Genomic DNA, 21,904 nt, shown 5'->3' with positions numbered 1-21,904 from the left:
ATAGGAGGCTGAGCCTTGGCGTCTGAGAAGGCTGACGAGGCGGCTTGCACGCAGGCTGCACTAGTGTCAGGCAGGGGGAGAAGGTTGTAGAGAGCTAAGGCTGCTGTGAGGGCCGGGGCAGAGCTCCTTTCTCACAAGGATGCCCCCGTCTGACCTTATAAACAAGTGCCACTGTCTGTTTTCTGAGACCCAGGGTCCTCTGCCTCCAACTCTTACACTTGTGGGTGCTTCCCAAGTAGCTGGGACACACCCAGCCTATCTACTCTGTGTGTGTGTGTGTGTGTGTGTGTGTGTGTGTGTGTGTGCCTGTGCGAGAGTGCACTCGGGTACAAATGGTAAGTGCTCTATCACTGAGATACACCCCAGCCCCAAGCAGTGCTTTCCTGATTTGGGTTTTCGTTGTGCTTTGCTTTCATTTTTGTTTTGCGACAGGGTCTCACGTAACCCAAGCTGACCTCTCACTTGCTGTGTTGCCCAGGCTGGCCTCACTCTCACTGTGTTGCCCAGGCTGGCCTAGAACTCCCACTCCTGCAGCCTCTGCCTCTCAAGCTCTGGCCCCCCAGAGTGACCCTGAGGGACTGATGTCTGCATGCACTTTCACCCTCATCCTGGACTGGTTTGGGCTCCTGAGGCCTGGGGCAGAGCTGGATGTGGAAAGCCCCGACTTTCCGGTTCACCTCAACAGTAGCAGGGTCAGCTCCAGGGTAGGACCTACCAGGGGGGAGGAGGCAGGAACAGTCACACTAGCTAAGGCTAGGGGGGAGGAGGCAGGAACAGTCATACTAGCTAAGGCTCCCAGAGCTGTGTCTGCCGGGACCCAGTCCTGGGAGGCTCCAGAAGTTCTCAGCACCCTTCCCCCAGCGTGGGCCTCACGACCTACTGGAAACCGAGCTGTTCAGGGCACCTGAGTTTCCGCTGCTAGAGTGTGGCTGTTGGCATTAGCTGGCATCCTGAGTCCCGATGTAGTGATGTTGGGGGGCGACGTAAGTGTGATTTGCTACAAATACGTTAGCATACTACAAGCCCTTGGTATTGGCCGTTTGGTGCCAATGTAATCACAGGGCTGTTGATCCTGCCAGGGAAGGCCACCATGCTGGGCTGCCTGCTCTGTGCAGCTCAGACAGGGCCGGGCTCCGTGTTTAAGTGGGTGTCTCTGGACATACCTGGGGAAGCACTGCCTTCTGTACTGCGTGGGAAGGGAAGGAACTTTGTCCTGACAGTGACACCTTCCTGACGGAGGCTGGGCAGCCGTCTCCTTTCCTGTGACTCTTCCACAACTCTCCCCACCGTGGCCAGCGTCCATTGCCCTCTGGCCTGCTTCCACCCTCGAGACACCAGCACGTTAGGGGGACACCTGGTCTCAGAGCTGAGGGACCCTGCAGGGAGGTGAGGCATCTGTACTCCTCTGTGTGTGCACAGGGAGCCAGAGGACAGCAGCCCAGCCCCCTCTGCCCTGGGACCCTAGTTTTTCAAGACAGGGTTTCTCTGTGTAACCCTGGCTCTCCTGGAACTGGCTCTGCAGACCAGGCTGGCCTTGAACTCACAGAGATCTACCTTCTCCTAAACTCTGGGATGAAAGATGCCACTGAAGCTGGGCCATTGTACTTTATGCCTTTAATCATAGCACACGGAGTCAGAGGCAGGTGTTGCTCTGTGAGTTTGAGGTCAGCCTGGTCTACAGGGTGAGTTCCAGGGCAGCCAGGGTCACACAGAGAAACCCTGTCTCAAAAAACCAAAAGAAAACAAAAGATGCCACCAAGCCTGGCTTTATTTTCCCTCCTCAACGGGCTCTGCAGGCCACACCTGACCCTGTTCTGGTGTGAGGTAAACACTGCCCTTTGGGATGTGTACGTGACTGGCAAGACGACAGAGGGCCAGGCACCCGGGGCCTGGGCCTTTCCAAACCTCTTTGCCCTGTGTTCTAGTATGGTGGAGACAGTGGCTCCAAACTGCAGGCGCTCCTGTCCTCTGAGCTCCAGATGTGCCTGTGATGCTTGGCACCCGGAGGCTCGTGTCCCTCTTCCTGGGTCAGTGTCTCTCCTCCCCTTCTTGAAAGGACACCAGTCACTGTAGAGAGAGAGTTCACCAGCTCCGTCAGTGAAAACTGCTTCCAACAAGCTCACACTCACAGGTCCCTTTACTTCCCAAGCCTGGGTCAGCTGTCAACAGGACAGCAGGAGAGAGCTGGTGGCGCTCATGACTGCTCTGTGCTCATCCCCACATCTTCCTTGTGACGGCTCTGGCCTGCCCACAGGCTCTCCAGAGTTCTCTCTGTGTGAGGAAGTTCAGAGGGAGGGTGTTCATGGAGCCCCATCACTGAGTGGCCTGTGAGCTGGGTGGCGATGATACCTGCCCCCCGCCTTGTGTTCTGGAGTTCCAAGCTCAGGCTCCATCTGGAACCCGCTTCCTCTAAGGAGCCGAGAAAGCCGTGGGTCAGAGGTGTCTGCAGCAATTTCTGAACTCAATCTCTTATCGTTTCTCTTCCTGCCTGCTGTAGTCTTTGGTGCTGCTCGGACTTTGAGTTTTGGAGCAGGTCACGTGGTTTGACGTGACTTCACAGCTCTCCCTGCCTGGCCCTGCCCCACTATAGCCATCTGCAGCTCAGCAGCCAGTCTGGGACTCACCAGGCTCTGGCCAGCTACAGGGAGGCTCTGCAGAAGCAAGTCTGGGCCCCTCAGGTGAGCAACTTGCTGGAGCCATGGTCCCGGCATGGTTCGTTAGCTGTTCCTCTTGTTGCTGTGAGCAGACAGGTCATTTGGGCTCATGGTTCGGGGAATCAGGCTCTCACTGTGTGGAAGGTGTGACAGCAGGGGCACGAGCTGGACATCCAGAGACAGGAAGCAGAGAGGTGCATGCTGCTGTCCAGCTGGCTTCCTCTTCCTCATGCAGTCTCAGCCCACAGCCATGGTGCCACCCACATTTGGGGCAAGTCTTCCCTCCTCAGCTAGACCTCCCCGGAAACACTCTCACAGACACGTGTGAAGGATGAGCACGATTAGCTGTCCCGGTGGACAGGATGCTCCAGCCATCACTTTCTTTCTGAGGGCTGGAGGGTTGTTGAGATAGGGTTCCTCTGTGTAGCCTTGGCTGTCCTGGACTCACTCACAGGCTGGCCCCTAACTCACAGAGATCCACCTGCCTCTGCCTCCCAGAGTGCTGGGATTACAGGCGCGTGTCACCACGTCCGGCCCCCTGACTGATTTTTATTACATCTTCTCTGATTGATGAAGTCCCTGGGCCATGAACAGCAATTGGCAAATGTAGCTTACTAACACCAGGGGAAGCCAGGCTGGTGTTGGATTGCACCCTATCCGTCCCGCCCTCTCAGCATCCAGGCATGGCAGAGCTGTGCCGCATGGACTCCACGCTGACTGCCCTGGATGAGGAGACGCTCTGGGATCTGCTGGAGGGGCACCGCTGCAAGATCGTGCAGAGCATCTGCCCCAGCCGCCTCACCCCCTACCTGCGTCAGGCCAAGGTGCTGAGCCAGCTGGATGAGGAGGAGGTCCTCCACAGCCCCCGCTTCACCAACAGTGCCATGAGAGTCGGTGAGTCCGCTGGCCTCTCCCTGAGCCCTGCCCAGCAGCTCAGCAAGGCTTGTAGCATAACAATGGGGGGGGGGGTCAACACCAATAGTGACCATGCCTATCATCCCAACATCACAAGCGACTGAGGCAGGAGGATTGCCACAAGTTCAAAGCCAGCCTGGACTACACTGTGAGACCCTATCAAGAAAAGGGAGGAGGGAATGTAGCTCTGTTGGTGGAAGCCTTTGCAGCGTACACACAGCACAGAGCTAGATCCCCACCAGGAATCGGGGGTGCACCTGTAACCCGGGCGGGCATCACAGGTGTGGCTGTAACCTGGGGAGGTGTGGCTGTAACCCGGGCATCGAGGATGCACCTGTAACCCTGGCATCACTGCTGCAGCTGTAACCTGGGCATCACAGAGGAAGTTGTAACTCAGGCATCACGGGGTGCAGCTGTACCCCAGAACTTGGGAGGTGGAATCAGGAGGATCAGAAGTTTAAGGCCATCTTCAGCTCTGCATCAAGAAGTTCTAGGGAGCCTGGGCTGTGTGAGGCCCTATCTCAAAACAACCTCCGTAACAAAGCATCAAGGGAACCAAGGTTCTCACTGTTAGGACACTGAGTCAGTCCCCTAACAAAGCCCCAGCAAACAGCTATAAACAATGTGGCTCAAGGGAAGACTGGGGTGTAGCTCAGTGGTGGAACACACTCAGCGTGCACAAGGCCCTGGCATCTGTCCAGGCACCAAGGGAAAGAAGCCCCGCGGGCTCTGTGCTCTCAGTTCTGCAGCCAGGAAGTCTTACGTGTGCTGGTGTGAACGGGGCTGCAATCCCACCGCAGGCTCCGTGGGGACTCTCCTTGCCTTTCGGCTCTAGAAGGTTCTGGGAAAGCTTTGGCATGTGGTCCTGTCACTCCAACTGTCCCTCCACCTTCATGTTTCCCTCTTCTTGTGAGCACACTTGTGATTGGAATATGGCCCACTGTGTCCTCTTCTTCTTTTAATGTTTAAGTTTATGTCTTTGATTGAGACACTATCTTGTGTACACTCACGATGTCGCCAAGGATGGCTTTGAGTTTTCAATTTGTCACCTCTACTTGCCAAGCGCTAGGACGACAGGTGTGTGCCGGCACTCCTTGTTTATGTAGTCCCGGGGCCTGAACAGGGGACTTTGTGCCTGCTGTGCAAACACTACCAACGGAGCTGCAGCCTCAGGACCGTCTCTCCCTGAGATCTTTCACTTAATTACCCCTACGAAGCTCCTTTGTCCAAAGGGAAAAGATTCACACAGGCACCGTCTTTGCTCTCTATTGCTCTGATAAACATCACGAGGAAAAGCAGCTTGGGAGGGAGAGGTCTGTTTGGCTTACACATCCCAACCAGTCTATCACTGAGGGAGATAGAGGCAGGAACTGAAGCAGAGGCCGGGGAGCAATGCTACTCGCTGGCTTGCTCCCCTTGGTTTGCTCAGTTTTCTTATATGCCCCAGGACCACCAGCCAGGGGTGGCCCATCCACAGAGCTCTCAGCCCTTCTACATCTGTCATTAACCAAGAGAACACCCCCCAGGCTTGCCCACAGGCCGGTAATGGAGACAGTTCCTCAAACGAGATCCCTCTTCCCTGAGGTCCCTAGTGTACCGAGTTGACAAAAAGTATCCAGCACGGATAGATTTTGGGGGCTGATGTATCTTGTGGGGAGATCTTCGGAATTTGTTCGTCTGGTCTGGCGGGCGGTATTTCCTCACCTGGAAGTGACTTCACCCCTGAAGGCTGGTGGGTCAAGCCAGACTGCTGACAAAATGCCCACAGCAAACGCAGGCCATCGAAGCCAGGTGTCGGTGGCAATCATCGCTGTCATATGTAGGTGTGTGGATCTCAAGATAGACTGATCTGTAAAAGGCTGGTGTTTTACACACACACACACACACACACACACACATGAGAGAGAGAGAGAGAGAGAGAGAGAGAGAGAGAGAGAGAGAGAACACAGCACTGTAAGACTATGTCTGCACCTGTCCCTCTGTACCCAGCTCACGGAAGAACATTTTCTTGCCCCTAGTAAGGGTCCAACTATATGTCTCCTGCCTCTTCGAGTTGATGACGCATGAATAAAGCCTGCAAGGACAGTAAAGGGGCCTCCCAGCAGGGGTCCCAGAGGACTCCAACCTCCAGGTGTACAAAGCTGTCCATGTCCACATCCCCTGGTTCAGGCGCTCTCTCCCTCTCTCTCTCTCTCTCTCTCTCTCCCTCCCCCCCCCCCCCGCCTCAAGGACACTTGCTGGATCTGCTGAAGGCCCGAGGGAAGAACGGTGCCGTCGCCTTTCTGGAAAGCCTGAAGTTCCACAACCCTGATGTCTACACTCTGGTCACTGGGCTGCAGCCTGACATTGACTTTGGCACCTTCAGCGGTGAGAGCTGGCTCGAAGGTCGTTCCCTCCAAGCCGGGGTCTTTGGCCCTGGGCAGGGCACTCTCCCCATTCAGTGCAATGGGAAGAAGGCAGCCCTGGACCTTGGGGGCCTCAAGACCCATCTCCCCGCACCTTGAGGAGACTCTAGGGGCCCGCCATGCATTCAAGACATAAAGGGCTGCCTTTATGCTGCCTAAGGGGACACCTAGTGTCTTTCTTCCCTGGAGTGGGGAGACTGCTGCAGGAGAGCACAGTCACACCCTAAAGGCTTATCCGCATGGTGGGACATACAGTCACATTCAGGAGCTGATGGACTCTGGCCTTTCCTAGGGAGCTGTTGAAAGATTTGGCTGTTAAAAGAACAGGACTCTCAGGAAACTCAAAACAGCAGCTTGTCAGACATCTGCTCTGGTTTGTGTGTTCTGTCAGGCAGATTTATGTCTCTGCTGAGTTTTCTTGGGGTCCCATGGAAATTGCTAGCTTTGGGTACAATCAGCTCATAAGGGAAGCTGGATGAAAATGGTAGGATCTCACAGGAAAGCCTAGAAGGGCAGTCCAAATCATGATGAAAATATGGAGTCCCTCAAAAGCAGGAGGCTTTTAAAGAGACCAACAGAGTAGGCCTGTAGGCTCACAAGGGTCTTGTCATGGGGTACAAGACCCTGGGGGCTGAGTCCAGGAGGGCAAGATGACAGAATGATCACCCACCTGTAGGTCTCATGGAAACGTCCAAGCTGACCGAGTGTCTGGCTGGGGCCATCAGCAGCCTGCAGGAGGAGCTGGCCCAGGAGAAGGCGCAGAAGGAGGCGCTGCTTCGGAGATACCAGCAGCTGAAGGAGCGCCTGGGCACAGCTGAGGCCCGGGCAGAGGGTCTGCGTCAGCTCGAGGCCGACCACAGCCGCATGAAGCGTGAGGTGAGCACGCACTTCCACGAGGTCCTGAAGCTGAAGGATGAGATGCTGACGCTGTCCCTGCACTACAGCAACGCGCTTCGAGAGAAGGAGCTGGCCACAACGCGCTGCCACAGCCTGCAGGAGGAGGTACCACCCAAGGACCCGCTAGCCAGCTAATGGGGGAATCCAAGCAGGGGACCGAATCTGGGGAGCCCACTCCACACGCCCTGCAGACCTCCTGGGTTTGCCTTATGGGGTGCTTCCTTCCAGGGTGCTTGACAACATCAGGGGACATCTCTGAGATCCAAGTTCCTCTTGGGCCTCTGACCAACAGAAGAAGGAGGCCAGCTTGATCTGGCTGGGTAGTTTGGGGGTTCGGGACCCTGGACACACACAGAGCCTGGACCCCACAGGTTACCCCAGGAAACTCTGCTTGATGAAGAATCCAGTCCCTGTGGACCTCAGCTTCCCTAGCCCTCACTGGCCTGACCTTGCTGACGCATTGTTGTTAACCCACCTTTATGATCCCACATTCTCACCATCAGAGGGGTTAGCAGAGCACAAGATGGCAGAGAAAACAGGGGCGCTGGTGGCCATCAATCTAACTAACTGTAGAGCTGGGAGCTGGTACCGGTGCCACTGTCTGCCATGGTCTGCTCCAAGGGACCCAAGCCATTAGTCTTTCTCTTTTTATTTGTGTGTTCTGCTTGTATGTGTGCCTGCATACCTGAAGAGGGCGCCAGATCTCATTGTTGTGAGCCACCATGTGGTTGCTGGGAATTGAGCTCAGGACCTTTGGAAGAGCAGCCAGGGCTCTTACCCTAGAGCCATCTCTCCAGCGCTAAGCACTGTATCTCATCCGAAGCAAAATAAAGCTAGCACGCCTTTGTCTGATGAGAGGGTCAGTCTGTATTAGTTACTTTTCCGTTGCTGCGATAAAACATGACTAAAAAAAACACAGGAGGGATTTGTCTGGGCTTGTGGTTCCAGAGGAATAAGAGTCTGTCGTGCAGGGAGTGATGGCAGCAGACAGGCATGGTGGCCAGAGGAGGAAGCAGACAGCTCATAGCCTCTACTATAAACGAAGAGGAAAGTGAGAGCGGGCAAGGTGTATGCGCCAAAGCCTGCCCTAGTGCCTACGAGGCAAGCCCAGCGTGCCCCGCGCCTCCCAGGCACAGATAGAACCGCCCCCTGGGTGCCAAGCCAAAGGGGACATTGACCATTCAGACATCACGGTGTTTTCCCAGAGGACCCAAGTCAAGTCCCGGAACCCATACGGGGAAGCTTATAACTCCAGCTCGGGGGCATCTAACACCTCTGGCCTCTGCAGGCACCAGCACACACATGCGCATGCTCACACACAGATATACACACATATGCAATTTAAAATAAAGTAAATACTCTCACATGCTGCTTCTTCCCAGGAGGCTGTGGGGCTGCCCGGGAGGTGAACCCGTGCCTGGTGCCTTTGGAGCTCAGGGCTGAGGCCCTCCACAGGCAACCAGCATCAGCAGGGCGGGTGGGCAAGCTGCAGCTCGCAGTGCTGGCCGGAGAGACCTTCCCCACCACCCTCCTCCGCTTTCTCCCACACAGCTCTACCTGGTGAAGCAGGAGCTACAGCGGGCAAGCCTCGTGTCCTCCTGTGAACGGGAATCTCGAGAGAGGTCTCTGAAGATGGTCAGCGACCTGGAGTCTGAGGGAGCGGAACTGAATCGCCTTAAGGAGGAAAATGAAAAGCTGCGCTCCATGACCTTCAGCCTGGTAGGCCTTGGTCCCTCAGGAGGCCAGACATCTCCTGCTGATCTGGGAAGGCCATGTCCTTAGTGTCAGTGGGTACCTATGGGCTCATGCCAACCCCTTCTCTATGTCTTAGGCAGACCTTGAACTCATGATCCTCCTGCCTCAGTATCATGGTATGGTAACCTGTACCACCAGAGCAGATTATGTGATCCCCCGTGTTCCTTCCCGCCTCTCTTCCCACCCACCCAGATGGTGACGGCACTATAAATCTTGTCCCCGCCAAGGTGGTGGTGGCACTCACTTTTAATCCCAGCACCCAGGAGCCAGAGGCAGGTGGATCTCTGTGAGCTCGAGGTCAGGTTGGCTACACAGAGAAACTTTGTCCCGAAAAACCAAAAACACAAAACAAAACAAAAACAAAAGCCTCGTCTCTATATTAGCTCATCATGTGGGTTAATTTACTGCAACCGCATTGTTCTGCAATAGGAAAGGCCCCTGTGACTGTGGGGTCTGCCGGGTGGGGGGATGCAAGCCTGCAATCCCAGAATGGCAGCCCAAGGCAGGCGATGCCGTGGCTAAGATAAAAAAGGCTGGATGAGCTATAGGGATGTGGAAAATATAATCCGTCCTGCCCATCACACTTTCTCCATCCGGCTCACCACGGCTCGGGGGAGCAGACTTCCTGGAGCCTGGGAGCTGGGGACACGGAAGCCCTGGAACTCGGCAAACACTTTACCTAGTCACCTTGATTCCCTTTTCTTTCTTTTCTTTTTTGGTTTTTCAAGACAGTGTTTCTCTGTGTAGCTCTGGCTGTCCTGGAACTCACTCTGAGTTAGAGCCTGGCCTCGAACTCAGAGATCCACCTGCCTCTGCCTCTGCTGGGATTACAGGCGTGTGCCACCTGGTCCCCTCTGATTTTTTTTTAAAGATTTATTATTTTATCGTATGTGGATGGGTATCTGCCTGCATGCCCAGACATGTGCACATGGGCTTGCCTAGTGCCATGCAGCCCCTGGCACTGGAGTTACAGCCAGTTGTGAACTGCCATTCGGGTGCTGGGAATTGAACCTGGGTCCTCTAGAGAAGCAGTCAGTGCTCTTAACCACTGAGCTATCTCTCCAGCCCCCTCTGGGTTCTTTTAATTAAAAATTTTACTGGAGGAACAGTCCTGGAGAGACGGTTGGTTCAGCAGCTAAGATCACCTGCTGCTCTGGCGGTTGACCTAGGTTTGCTTCCCAGCACACACACACACAGACACACACACACACACAGACACAGACACACATACACACAGACACACAGACACACATACACACACACACACAGACACAGACACACACAGAGACACACACACCACACACACACACACACCACACATACACACACACAGACACACACACACACACACACACAGACACACACACACACAGACACACACACACCACACACACACACACCACACATACACACACACAGACACACACACACACAGACACACACACACACACACAGACACAGACACACATACACACAGACACACACACACACATACACACACACACACAGACACAGACACACACACACACAGACACACACACACACCACACACACACACACACCACACATACACACACACACACACACACACACACACACACACACACACACACACACGGCAGCTCACAGCTATCTCTAACTCCAGTTCCGGGTGTTCTGGTGCCCCCTCTGGCCTCTGCAGGCATTGCACCCACATTTCTTATAAGAAATTCCCTCAGTATACCCTCCTTGGGGATATGACACAGCTCACTACAGCCTAGGCTGGACTGTGTGTCGCTCACAGGCTCCTCTGGGGAATGAAGCACGAGAAGGACCGTCCTTTGTCTTCAAGCTCTGCTGGTGGAGCGGTTGGAGAAGGCTGAATGATCCTAAAGAGAAATTATTCCTTGAGGGATTCTGTCTCCTCGACCATTTAGAACCAAAATGCCTATCTTCTCATTTATGACTGGTGTGCATGTGTTCCTGTGTGGGTGCATGTGTGTATACAGATGTACATGTGTGGGCATGCATGTGTGTGTGTGTGTGTTTCTGGGCACCAAACCAAGGGGGTTACATATGCTATGTACTCTCACACCAAAATGCACCCACAGCCCTCATTTCACACTCTTTTTTTTTTTTTTTTTTTTGAGTCAGTGTCTAAGAAGCCTAAGTTAGCCTGAATGCATTCTGCAGCCTATGCTCGCCTCAGACCAGCAGCTGCAGTAATGAGGCCACACTACCTAAAGCCCGGCCTCGGGCTTTCCTGTGCCGTTTCCTTGGGGCTCGGTTTCCCCGGTAGGGTGCGGGGAGGTTGGCTGACCTCGTTCTGCACCAGGTGGAGAAGGACATTCTGGAGCAGAGCCTGGATGAGGCCCGGGAGAGCAAGCAAGACCTGGTGGACCGCATCCACTCGCTGCGGGAGCGAGCGGTGGCTGCAGAGAGGCAGCAGAAGCAGGTGACAGCACAGCCCCTTCCTTGGGGTTGCGGCCCCCCTCCATCCTGGGCAGGCTCGTTTTTGGGGCCCACGGATTCGTTCAATCATCAGCACATTTAACTTTGCGTATGTTAAGCCGTACCCTGAACCTCATGGCCAGAGGATCAATGGAGGAAGCCTCAGCTCGTGTCAAAGGCTTAGGGACCATGACAGCCCAGGATTTAGACAAAGGAGGATGGACAGAGAAGGCAGCAGAGGGAGAGAGTGAGGCAGGGGAAATCCCTTGCTTATTTAGGGCCATTAAGCAGGTGTGATTCCTCACACGTGTATTCACAACTGCTGAGTAAATCCAGCATGAATGGCTCCGTGGCTCTGGAGTCAGACCTCTAAACCTGTCCCAGTGGAGAGAATACGAATTCACCTCACTTCCCCACCCCAGGCTCCCATCTCCCTTCCCCCATCTCTCCACTCACCCCTTCCCACCCAAGCCTTCAGACCAGTGAACCCATGGCTGTGTCCCCACTGCACAGTACTGGGAGGAGAAAGAACAGACCCTGCTCCAGTTCCAGAAGACCCAGGTGGACTGCGAGCTGTACAGAGAAAAGATGACCACACTACAGGGCCAGGTGGCTGAGCTGCAGAAGGAACGTGACCAGGTACCCTCAGCCCTGGGGGCCGGGCTGGGAGGGGAGGCGCAGGAGGCTGCCTCGCAGGCAGGGAGCAGAAGGACACCACCATCTACGCCGTCCCCTGCTGGAGCGCGGTGGGGCCAGGGAGAGGGTTCAGGGTTCCTTCCCTCCGTCCATAGGTCCCTAACTTCCGTGCAGTGCACTGACACAGGCTCTCTCTCACCCTCCCCGCCTTTGTTCCTGCCACAAGATGTAGACTGCATCCCGGATACGGGTTTTCTAAAAACAGAGAAGGTTTGCATGCAGCGTGAGGGTGCCTTTGGCAGCTCAGAGGCCTGGTTCATTGTCCCACCGGTAACCGCCCCTAAACCGCTGCCCCCGGTCTCCCCGTCTTGGCTCCAGGCGTACGCAGCCAGGGACAGGGCCCAGATGGAGATATCTCAGCGCCTGGTGGAGAAGGATGCCCTGCGCAGGACGGTGTTTGAGCTGACGGAGCAGCTCTGTGAGCTGAGGACTCAGCTGCGCAAGCTGCAGGCAGAGCCCCCGGGAGGGGTGAGTATGCAGCCCAGGAGGGGAGGCCGGGCCACGGGCTGCACACACAGCCCAGGAGGGGAGACCGGGCCACAGGCTGCACACACAGCCCAGGAGGGGAGGCCGGGCCACAGGCTGCATGGGTGATGGGGAAGCACAGATGTTAAGTGAGCCGGGAGATGGGGCAGAGCTCCACAGAGCTGTGAGCACACAGGCCAGGACCGGCCTGCTTCAGCATATCTCAGGTTGATATACTGGGTTACAGAAAGGGAAGCTTGGCAGGGAGGGGTTCTGGAACCAGCAAATCTGAGTGTGTCATGGCAGAGGAGGCTGTCAGAATATCCACTTTGTAGAAATGATTTTCCCAAAGTCAAAAGCCCAGGGGCAGGGTAGCACAGGTGCTAAGGTGAGGGCCCAGCACGGTCAAGAGCTGTGAGTGTCACCACGCCTGTTTGGTCCCATGGGCAGCACGGGTCAGGTACCCGGGTGGGCAAGACTTCGTAAGTACCCGAGGTCCCGGTGGAAGGCACAGGCAGACTCTTCCTAGTCCCACCCCTTCTTGCGTGTGTGTGTGGGGGGGGCCTCTTGAGCCACACTCATGCGCAGCAAGTAATCTGTGGCTAAATCATACATGGCCCTCGTCCTCCCCCAACCATTTAAGAAACTTTTACTTTTGGAATGGACTCACATTGCCCAGTCTAGCCTTGAACTTGTATGTCTGCTTCCTCAGTCTCCGAGTGGCTGAATGCGCAGGCCTGAGCCACCAGGCCCAGCTTGTGACGCACACATACATGCACACACTAGCAAGGTGACTTGTCACCACGCCCGACAACCCGAGTTCAACCCCGTGACCCACACGGAGAGCGGGAGAACCAGCCCCTGCAAGCTGCCCTCTGACTTCCACAGGTGTGCCGTGGCATGTGTGTGCACACACGCGCACACACATAAAGTAAATACAATCTACACGTGCTACTTGATAATATGTGTGTCTATACATGCATAGATGAGTGAACATAGACGTATTATGTGTGTGTGTGTGTGTGTGTATCCACACGCAGAAAGAAGGCTGGGAGGGCAGACACGGAAATGCCAACTGCATATACATAATCTATTTTATTTTTATGTGTGTGTGTGTGTGTGTGTGTGTGTGTGTGTGTGTGCCTGGGCACACGGATGTGCACCATGTACACGCAGTACCTGTGGAGGCCAGAAGAGGGCGTCAGAACCCTTGGAACTGGGGTTACAGATGGTTGTGGGCTGCTGTGCGGTGCCGGGCACAGAACCTGGTCCTCTGCAAGAATCCTTGATGCTCTTCACCACTGAGCTGTGTTCAGTCTCATTATCCTTAAACCTGGCAACCAACAGCACGCAACACACATTCTCTAGATTCTCGAGAAAGGCTGAACGGCATTTTCTCAAGCCAGGTGGCCCTCGTCTCCTCGGTGGGTAACTACTGGGATTTCACCCAGAGGCTGGGACGGAACCTGTCCAAGCAGGAGTGGGTGGCTGGGGGCGGAGACCCAGAGGGAAGTTTCCTGCCCTAAGGAGCCCTCTGGCCTCTTTGGAAGCCCAAGCAGGAAGCGGGAGCCAGGGAACTTTGCCTTCGGGGGAAGCAGAGGCTGGTGAGGATGCATGCCATGTGCCCGCCACCCGATGACAGCGACTGCAGCCTCCTCAGCTCCACCGAGGTACATGCTCCCGCCCCTCCCCCCTCTCTACCACCCACCATCCTCTGCCCTCTGCTGTGTTCAGCCCAACACATCATCTTGGCCAAGCTGCCTCCAGGAACCTTACCGGCATATAGCAGAATTGATACACGGAGCATTTCAGGCAGGAAGCCCACTCCCTCACAGGTCTGGGAGCTGGAAACCCAAAATCAAGGTGCCAAGGGGATCACACTCCTGGTGGCTTTGGGGGAACCTTTCCTATGACTCCAGCTTTGCTTTCCCAGCAGTCCTTGGCTTGCAGCCGCGTCTCTCCAGGCTCCACCTCCATGTCAGGCGGAGCTCTCCAAGTCCCCTTGCATTGTTTCTCAGCTTTCCTAAAGCTGAGACCCTCTAGTTCAGTTCCTTGTGTTGTGCTGACCACAACCATAAAGTTATTCCCATTGCTATTTCGTAACTGTAATTCGCTACTGTTAAGAATTATATCTATTTTTGGAGATGGAGGTTTGCCACAGGGGCCGAGACCCACAGGCTGAGAACCCCTGGCTTAGAAGGTGTGTCAGGTGGTTTCCCTGGGATCATCAAGTTAAAGGGAAAAAGTTTGTGTTCACAGCTGAGAGGTTTCCACCACAGTGGCTCAGACCCATCGCTTCAGGTTTGTGGTGAGGCAGAGTGTCTCGTACAGCAGCTGGGAAAGCAGAGAGAGACAAATAGACAAAGAGACATATACACAGAGAGGTAGAGACCCAGACAGACAGGCACAGACAGACAGACAGAACCTGACTTACTAGCTCCCGCAGGGGACACTCCGCGTGACCTAACTAAGCTTCCTTCCCTAAGCCTCCTCCTGAAGTTTCAGTTACCTGATAGCCACAAGCCAGCAGACAAACCTTAAACAGGCAGTCTTCAGGGGAATCTAAAAACCCAGACTACAAAAGACTGCAGTGGACTTTCAGCCCACTCCCACCCAGCCTGACTTCTCAGCTTGATTCCATCTGTAAAGACCCTACTTAAAAATCAGGTCACATTCAGAAATCGTGGAGAGACCTGAAGTTTAGGAGACACTATTCCACCTAGCTCAGATGGTCCCTGGATGGCACAGAGGAGAGGTGACCTCTTCAAGGTGGCTGTGCAGGTTCAGGGTGCTCAGGGTGTGGTGGCGGTGCCACGGTTGTGGGCGGCCGTGAGCTGAAATGGGGGTGAGAGGCAGGTGAGCATGGAGCCCCTTGCCACCACCTGGGGCAGGCTTGCGGCTCCCTTCCTGGATGCCCTCGCAGTGTGCTCCACTGGCCCTGCATTTGCAGCCAGACTCTGCACATGCTCCCTGGCCTCTTGGTCCACATTCCAGCCAGAATCACAGCCCCACCTGGCTCCGGCTCATGATCAGGGTCTTTGGGGCTGTGGCCAGGATGGGAAGGAAACTGGGGTCTCAGGGCTAACTCCTGGCTGGCTTCCCTCATGCACATATGCCCTCTCTCAAATACCTGAGGAGTGGGATCAGCTCCCCTGTCCCACTGTACCCTGCGTGCTGGGATGTGGCCATCTTTGCGCTGGCCGCCTCCCGCTGTGCCGGCTCTGTTGCTGCACCCTCCTCCTGGGATCCTCTGTCACGCCCTCCAGGAAGTCTGCGAAACCCTAGTGTGGTGTCCTTACTCACTGTTCTGTTTTCCCCTGCAGTCAGTGATCAGGGGGTGGTGCCGGTCCTCAGGGTAGCAACAAAGGAGCCACAGAGCCGCTGTTCCCAGTGAGCAGACCTAGGTCACCTCATTGCCTGCTCAGAACTAGCCCCATCTGAAGGCCTCCGATTCTCCCCTCACCAGCCCGGAACTCCTCCATCCTGGTTCTCATTACTTTATATGCAAAATGGGATATCAAATACACAACCTAGGACGTATACAACAGGCACTCTCACACAACCTAGAATGTACACAGCAGGCACTCCCACACAGCCTAGAACAACAAGCCCTAGGGGAGCTTGATTCAACAGCTCTTTCTCTGCTTTCCTTTCCCACGTTGTCACCCTCTGCCCATCCAGTCCCAGCTGTGGTGGGACCTGAACTCCAGCTCCAGCCGCGAGCAGATGGACAGCTTCCGCTCCAGCAGCCCCATGCCTCCCAGCCAGCAGTCACTGTACAAGCGTGTGGCGGAGGACTTCCTGGCAGATCCTGAGTTTCTAAGGTAGCGCATGGTCCAGCTTTCGGGGGATGCTAGCTATTCCAAGGACTGTCTGGGCTTCGGGCACAGCAGCTCGGCCACCAGGTGAGCTAGCTTCCCGTGTTCTGTGACAGCTTCTCGGAGGTCCCGGAGGCGCGGCTTGAAGGGGCTGTGGGGGACGACACGGACACAGACCTGGAGTACGAGATGCTGGACAGCGCAGGTGAGTGTGACACACACACACACACACACACACGCATCTCTCCAGCAGGGCAGCAGGGAGGGGAGGGAGACAGCCTGGCTCTCTCTCCAGACTGCAGAAAGATGTGAACTTGATCTCTGCCATAGTGGAGGCGACCACAGCCCAGCTGAGCTGTTTCCTGTGATCATTTTAATTTTCATGCAGAGGCCACACAAGGCTCAGCATCTGTGTTCACATGGCCACAGGTGTGCGTGTTCTCCTGCCCCATCCTCACTCTCCCTGTGAGCAGGCAGGCCTGGGTGCTCAGTGGCATCTGACAGGAGCAGCCCTTCTCCTGGCTGCCGGCCCCAAGGCTCTCGCTCTCCTCATTTCCTCACGTCTGTGATTGAACTGATCCCTTGTCCTGACGTCCACTAATTAGCATTCTCACTTTTACCTCACACCTGAGGCCACACCCGGGGTTACACCTGGCCCTCTCAGCTGTTTGGCTCCCGGCCAGAATTCACCTCACAGCCACCAGAGGACGAGAGTGTTCAGCACAGTGGACCAAGTGACCAGAAACCCAAACCCTTGCCGACTTCCACCTCAGGTTCACACAATGTGGCTGGGTCAAATCCAAGCTCTGCTGGAGCGTTTCCTCTATTTAATTCTGCTTTTAAGATAGTCAGATGGTGTTTATTACCTGGGCGGAAGCCATCTGTGAGTGGCAGCTCTGAGGCCCCCACCGGAGCTTGAGGTGGGGTAAGGATGCCCCTGGCCCAAGGTCACAGAATACGAACCACAGTGCTGTGTCAGGGGCTCAGACATGTGGGAAAAATGCTTGCTTGCACGCAAGGAGGCCTGATCGGCAGAATCCCTGTAAAAGCCAGGCATGGCAGCAGGCTTCTATAAGCCCAGTGCAGGGAGGTGATACCTAGATAGGAAGGTATCTAGGCTTCTCAGCCCAGCTAGGTTAGCTAAAGTGAAGAGTTCTGGAGTCAGTGAGTGACTCTGCCTCACAAAATAAGGCAGAAAGTGATAAAGGAAGACAACCTGATGTTCACCTTTGGCTTACACACACAGAGAGACAGAGACACTCAGAAAGAGACAGAGAGAAAGACAGAAACAGAGACACATAGAAAGAGACAGAGAGAAAAACAGAGACAGAGACACTCAGAAAGAGACAGAGAGAAAGACAGAAACAGAGACACATAGAAAGAGACAGAGAGAAAAACAGAGACAGAGTCACACAGAAAGAGACAGAAAGACAGAGACAGAGACACACAGAAAGAGACAGAGAGAAAGACAGAGACAGAGACACTCAGAAAGAGACAGAGAGAAAGACAGAGACAGAGACACACAGAAAGAGACAGAGAGAAAGACAGAGACAGAGACACACAGAAAGAGACAGAGAGAAAGAGACAGAGAGAAAGACAGAGACAGAGACACTCAGAAAGAGACAGAGAGAAAGACAGAGACAGAGACACACAGAAAGAGACAGAGAGAAAGAGACAGAGAGAAAGACAGAGACAGAGACACTCAGAAAGACAGAGAGAAAGACAGAGACACACAGAAAGAGACAGCGAGAAAGACAGAGACAGAGACACATAGAAAGAGACAGAGAGAAAGACAGAGACAGAAACACACAGAAAGAGACAGAGAGACAGAGACACTCAGAAAGAGACGGAAAGACAGAGACAGAGACACAGAAAGAGACAAAGAGACAGAGACAGAGAGACAAAGAGAGAGAGCTCTCTGGATGTGGAGACTTGCACATGTAATCCCAGAACTTGGGAGGATTGAGAATTCAAGGGCTATATAGTAAGACCATTTCAAACTAATTACTTTTATAAAGATTTATTTATTATTTATATACTACTCTGCCTGCATACATGCCTACACACCAGAAGAGGGCACCAGATCTCACTATAGATGGTTGTGAGCCACCATGTGGGTGCTGGGAATTGAACTCAGGACCTCTGGAAGGACAGTGCTCTTAACCACTGAGCGCTCTCTCCAGCCTGGATTAATTAATTTTTAACATGCTAGATCTTGGGGAGCCTTGGGGAGCATATAATGTGAGAATTCAGAGGCCCAGCATAGCCAGCGGGGTGCTGGTCAGTGCCAAGGGGCAGGACTGGACTATGCCAAACGTTAGACTTCCCCTTTTTGGATTTATTTTCTTTTCTGTGATGAGTGTTTTGCCTGCGTGTATGTCTGTGCACCACATGCTTGCCTGGTGCCCGCAGAGGCCAGAAGAGGGTGCTAGTCCCCTGGAGCTGGAGGTACAGAAAGCGGCGGTGATCACTGTGTGGGTGCTGGCAATTGAATTCTGGTCCTGTGCAAGAAAAAGTGCCCAGAACTAACTCCCGAGCCGTCTCTCCTGCCCTCAGATCTGATCCTTAATTGAATTCAGAAATCTAGATGTTGGAAGTCTCCCCTCCCTTAAGCTATTGGCAACTAGTTCAGGCATTGCAGAATGATGCACACAGCTGTCACCATGGAAAGATGAAATCAAAGCACTCAGCACAAAGGCGGGGCCTCCGCAGGGGCCTGAGCCAGGCAGGTGAGGTACCTGAGGAGGCCGCCTCAGGGGAGCAGGGCAAAGAGCTGGCGTGACTCCCATTTCCTTCCAGACCTCCGCCAGCCAGAGGACAGCCTGCAGGAGTCTTCACAGAGCCTGAATATCTCAGAAAGGTGAGCTGCAGGCTGGGGAGACTGGCCGTGACAGAGCAGAGAGTGACTGCTCCCTCTCACCCGGGGGAGCCCGCCGCATTTCTGAGGGATGGGCTGGAGCAGAGAGTCCAGAACCTGGGCCTTTCCTGACTTCTGCTCAGCGTGGATCTGTCTGCCCGCAGCAGCATCCCTGTGAGGCGGAGGCCAGCCCGCAAAATCCTGAGCCAGGTCACAGTGCTGGCGTTCCAGGGGGCCCCACTGCTGGAGCAGGTCAGCGTCATTGGCGGGAACCTCACCGGCATCTTCATTCACCGCGTCACCCCCGGCTCCGCGGCAGATGAGATGGCCTTACGTCCTGGCACTCAGATCATGATGGTGAGCAAGAGAGGAAGACAAGGCCAGGGCCAGAATGGGAAGGGCTGTGTGGCAGGAGACGGTGGTCTGGCTCTGACTGGGTCTCAGTTCTGCTTGGGTTGATGGAAAGTGTTGCCTTTGTCTGTGGACGTGGGTCGGGGAGGGAAACCCTTCTTAAGCCGGGCCAGTCAGAAGCCCCAGAGCCCTTGGGACTCGGCAGCTCTGCCCTTGGTGCTGTTCTGGAGGTGCAGCTGGGGGGCTTGTTTCTGTCAGACAAGTGATCCAGTACTGAGCTGCGCCCCAGCCCTGACTGGGCTGTGTAAAGCCATTCTAATGGGGGTAGGGCTTTGCGTTTCTTTTTTACTTTGATGATCTTATTGTCAGTTTGCGTATGTGCAGAAAAAAAACATATACATGACATAAAATTTACCATTTTAGCTGGGCATGGTGGAGCACACCTTTAATCCCAGTGCTCAGGGAGGTGGAGAAGAGGCAGCCGGATCGCTGTGATTTTGAGGCCAGCCTGGCTTACAAAGTGAGTCCAGGACAGCCAAGGCTACACAGAGAAACCCTGTTTCGAAACACCAAAAACAAAACAAAACACCATTTTAACTATGGAGTTTTATTGCAAAATGCCCATATCTGGACAGAGCACAAATATACATATAAATTTAAATCATAAATTACTCTTATTAAGAGAAAACATGAGTGGGGAGGGTGATTTAGACATGGCCTAACAACGTGGTTTTCTTCACTTCCGTGTGCGTGTGTGCGTGTGTGCGTGTGTGCATGAGTGGCTGCACAAACGCACAGCACACGTGGCAGGTCAGGGGTCAGCTTTGGTCGTCCTGCTGTCTTCCACCTCGCTTTGAGGCAGGCTCTCTCTTTCGGGGTGTGCTGGCCCACACCTTCGATCTCAGCACTTAGCAGACAAAGGCAGGTGGAGCTGTGAGTTCTGGGCCTGTTCTGCAGACCGAGACCCTGTCTCAACAAACACATACATGTATTTGCTTATTTGTCTGTGTGTCACAGAACACACGTCTATCCTTCCACCACGTGGGTCCCAGGGGTTGGATTCAGGCTTTCAGTCTTTGGTGATGAGTACCTTCACCCCACTGAGCCGTGGGGCCAAGCATGAGGCTTTCTCCTCCTCCTTCTTTGATCGTGCTTGTTTGTTGTTTTGTTTTATTTTTTTTTTTTGAGACAGGGTCTCACTATGTAGCCCTGGCTGTCCTGGAACTCACTTTGTAGACCAGGCTGGCCTCGAGCTCACAGAGAACCACCTCCCTCTGCCTCCAAGTGCTGGGATTAAAGGTGTGCGCCCCCACACCTGGCTCTTCCATCTTCTGCCTCTTGCAGCCCTCCCCAGCTCTCGGGTGAGTGAGTGGGTTTCTGTGCATGCGGTCAGTCCGCTCTCCCCACCTCAGCTCCATGTGAGAGCGCTGAGGACACAGGTTCACAGCACAGCACCCACGTGGGGTCGAGGGCTAAGCCAGTGGTCAGACTCGCACAGCAAATGCCTTTAGCCGCCAAGCTGCCTCCCTGGCCCCCAAAACAGAACCGCACAACTACAAGCCTTTAAAATAACTTTTTTCACATAAAAATTTTTTATTAGGTGTATGGGTGCTTTGCTAGCATGTACGTCTATGTATCATGTGTGTGCCTGATGCCCCAGAGGCCAGAAGAGGGCACTGGATGCCCTGGAAATGGAGTTACAGAAAGTCATGAGCCACCTTGTAATACTGGGAACTAAACCCTAGTCTTTGGAAGAGAAGGCAGTGCTCTTAAACACTGAGCCATCTCTCCAGGCCCTATTTTACTTTTAATTGTGTGTATATATGTGAGAGGGGTGAGTGCACAGAGTGCAGGTGCCTGCAGAGGCCAGAACTGGACAGCAGATTTCCTGGAGCTGGCGTCACAGACAGTTGAGAACTGCTTCGTAGGTGCTGGGAACAGAACCCGGGTCCTCTGTAAGAGCAACAGAGGCTCTTAACCACTGAGCCAAATCTCTAACCACCCCCACCCAACTTTAAGCCTTTTAAAACTATCAAGAAATGTGCCAGCCGGGCGTGGTGGCACACGCCTGTAATCCCAGTACTCCAGGAGGCGGTGGCAGGCAGGTGTCTGTGAGTTCGAGGAGATCCTGGTCTGCAAAGTGAGTCTAGGAAGGACAGCCAGGGCTACACAGAGAAACCCTGTCTTGAAGGGAAAAGGCTTCAGTCCATCCCTGAGGCTCACCTGTTGGCCTCACTGAGAGAAGGGCAGGAATGGGGCAGCTCACCTGGGCAGGGGGTGTCCACAGTGAAGCAAGAGCATCCTGAAGGGCCCATATGCTCCCCTGTGCCCTACATACAGATATGAGGATCCCTGTGACACTATAGTCCTGAGACTGGCGAGTAGTTGAGGACCCTTTCATGCTGCAGGGTCCACCATGGCACTTGAGAGACAGCCGTATCAGCCTGGGCAGCTCTGAGCTGACAGTCGGCAGACGAGTCAAAGCATGCGCACACAAGACACAGAAGCACATGTCCCCTTACACCACGGGGATGAGGGAGGCAGTATGGAAGCCCTACCCCTCCCCGGTAGGGTAAGGGAGGGGCACCCTGGCACTGAGTGGGTGAGGACCGGGGATGCCACTCAGCAGCCCCATGCACAGAAGGTCGGGCCTCACACACA

At 54.5% G+C, this 21,904-nt stretch overlaps 1 protein-coding gene across 4 annotated transcripts in view; it reads left to right on the top strand.

The window, feature by feature from the left end:
* Positions 1–21,904, top strand: part of Card14 (caspase recruitment domain family member 14) — a 29,283-nt gene that overhangs the window by 724 nt on the left and 6,655 nt on the right. For 3 of the 4 annotated variants that reach the window (XM_021639645.2, XM_060386283.1, XM_060386282.1), the window contains exons 2-14: positions 2,498–2,678; positions 3,329–3,548; positions 5,799–5,936; positions 6,651–6,976; positions 8,423–8,590; positions 10,941–11,060; positions 11,570–11,695; positions 12,071–12,220; positions 13,768–13,887; positions 15,899–16,041; positions 16,152–16,240; positions 18,835–18,895; positions 19,057–19,249. In XM_021639645.2, coding sequence (XP_021495320.1) covers positions 3,338–3,548; positions 5,799–5,936; positions 6,651–6,976; positions 8,423–8,590; positions 10,941–11,060; positions 11,570–11,695; positions 12,071–12,220; positions 13,768–13,887; positions 15,899–16,041; positions 16,152–16,240; positions 18,835–18,895; positions 19,057–19,249 — 1,845 coding nt within the window. In that variant the 5' untranslated portion in view covers positions 2,498–2,678; positions 3,329–3,337. The remainder of the gene's footprint in view (positions 1–2,497; positions 2,679–3,328; positions 3,549–5,798; positions 5,937–6,650; positions 6,977–8,422; positions 8,591–10,940; positions 11,061–11,569; positions 11,696–12,070; positions 12,221–13,767; positions 13,888–15,898; positions 16,042–16,151; positions 16,241–18,834; positions 18,896–19,056; positions 19,250–21,904) is intronic. The other variant, XM_021639638.2, reaches the window with a different exon arrangement.

The sequence above is a fragment of the Meriones unguiculatus genome, chromosome 7 (assembly GCF_030254825.1).
Source record: "Meriones unguiculatus strain TT.TT164.6M chromosome 7, Bangor_MerUng_6.1, whole genome shotgun sequence".
Classification (NCBI taxonomy): Eukaryota; Metazoa; Chordata; class Mammalia; order Rodentia; family Muridae; genus Meriones; species Meriones unguiculatus.
The sequence above is the reverse complement of the archived record's forward strand: the minus strand, read 5'-3'. Positions and strand labels throughout refer to the sequence as shown.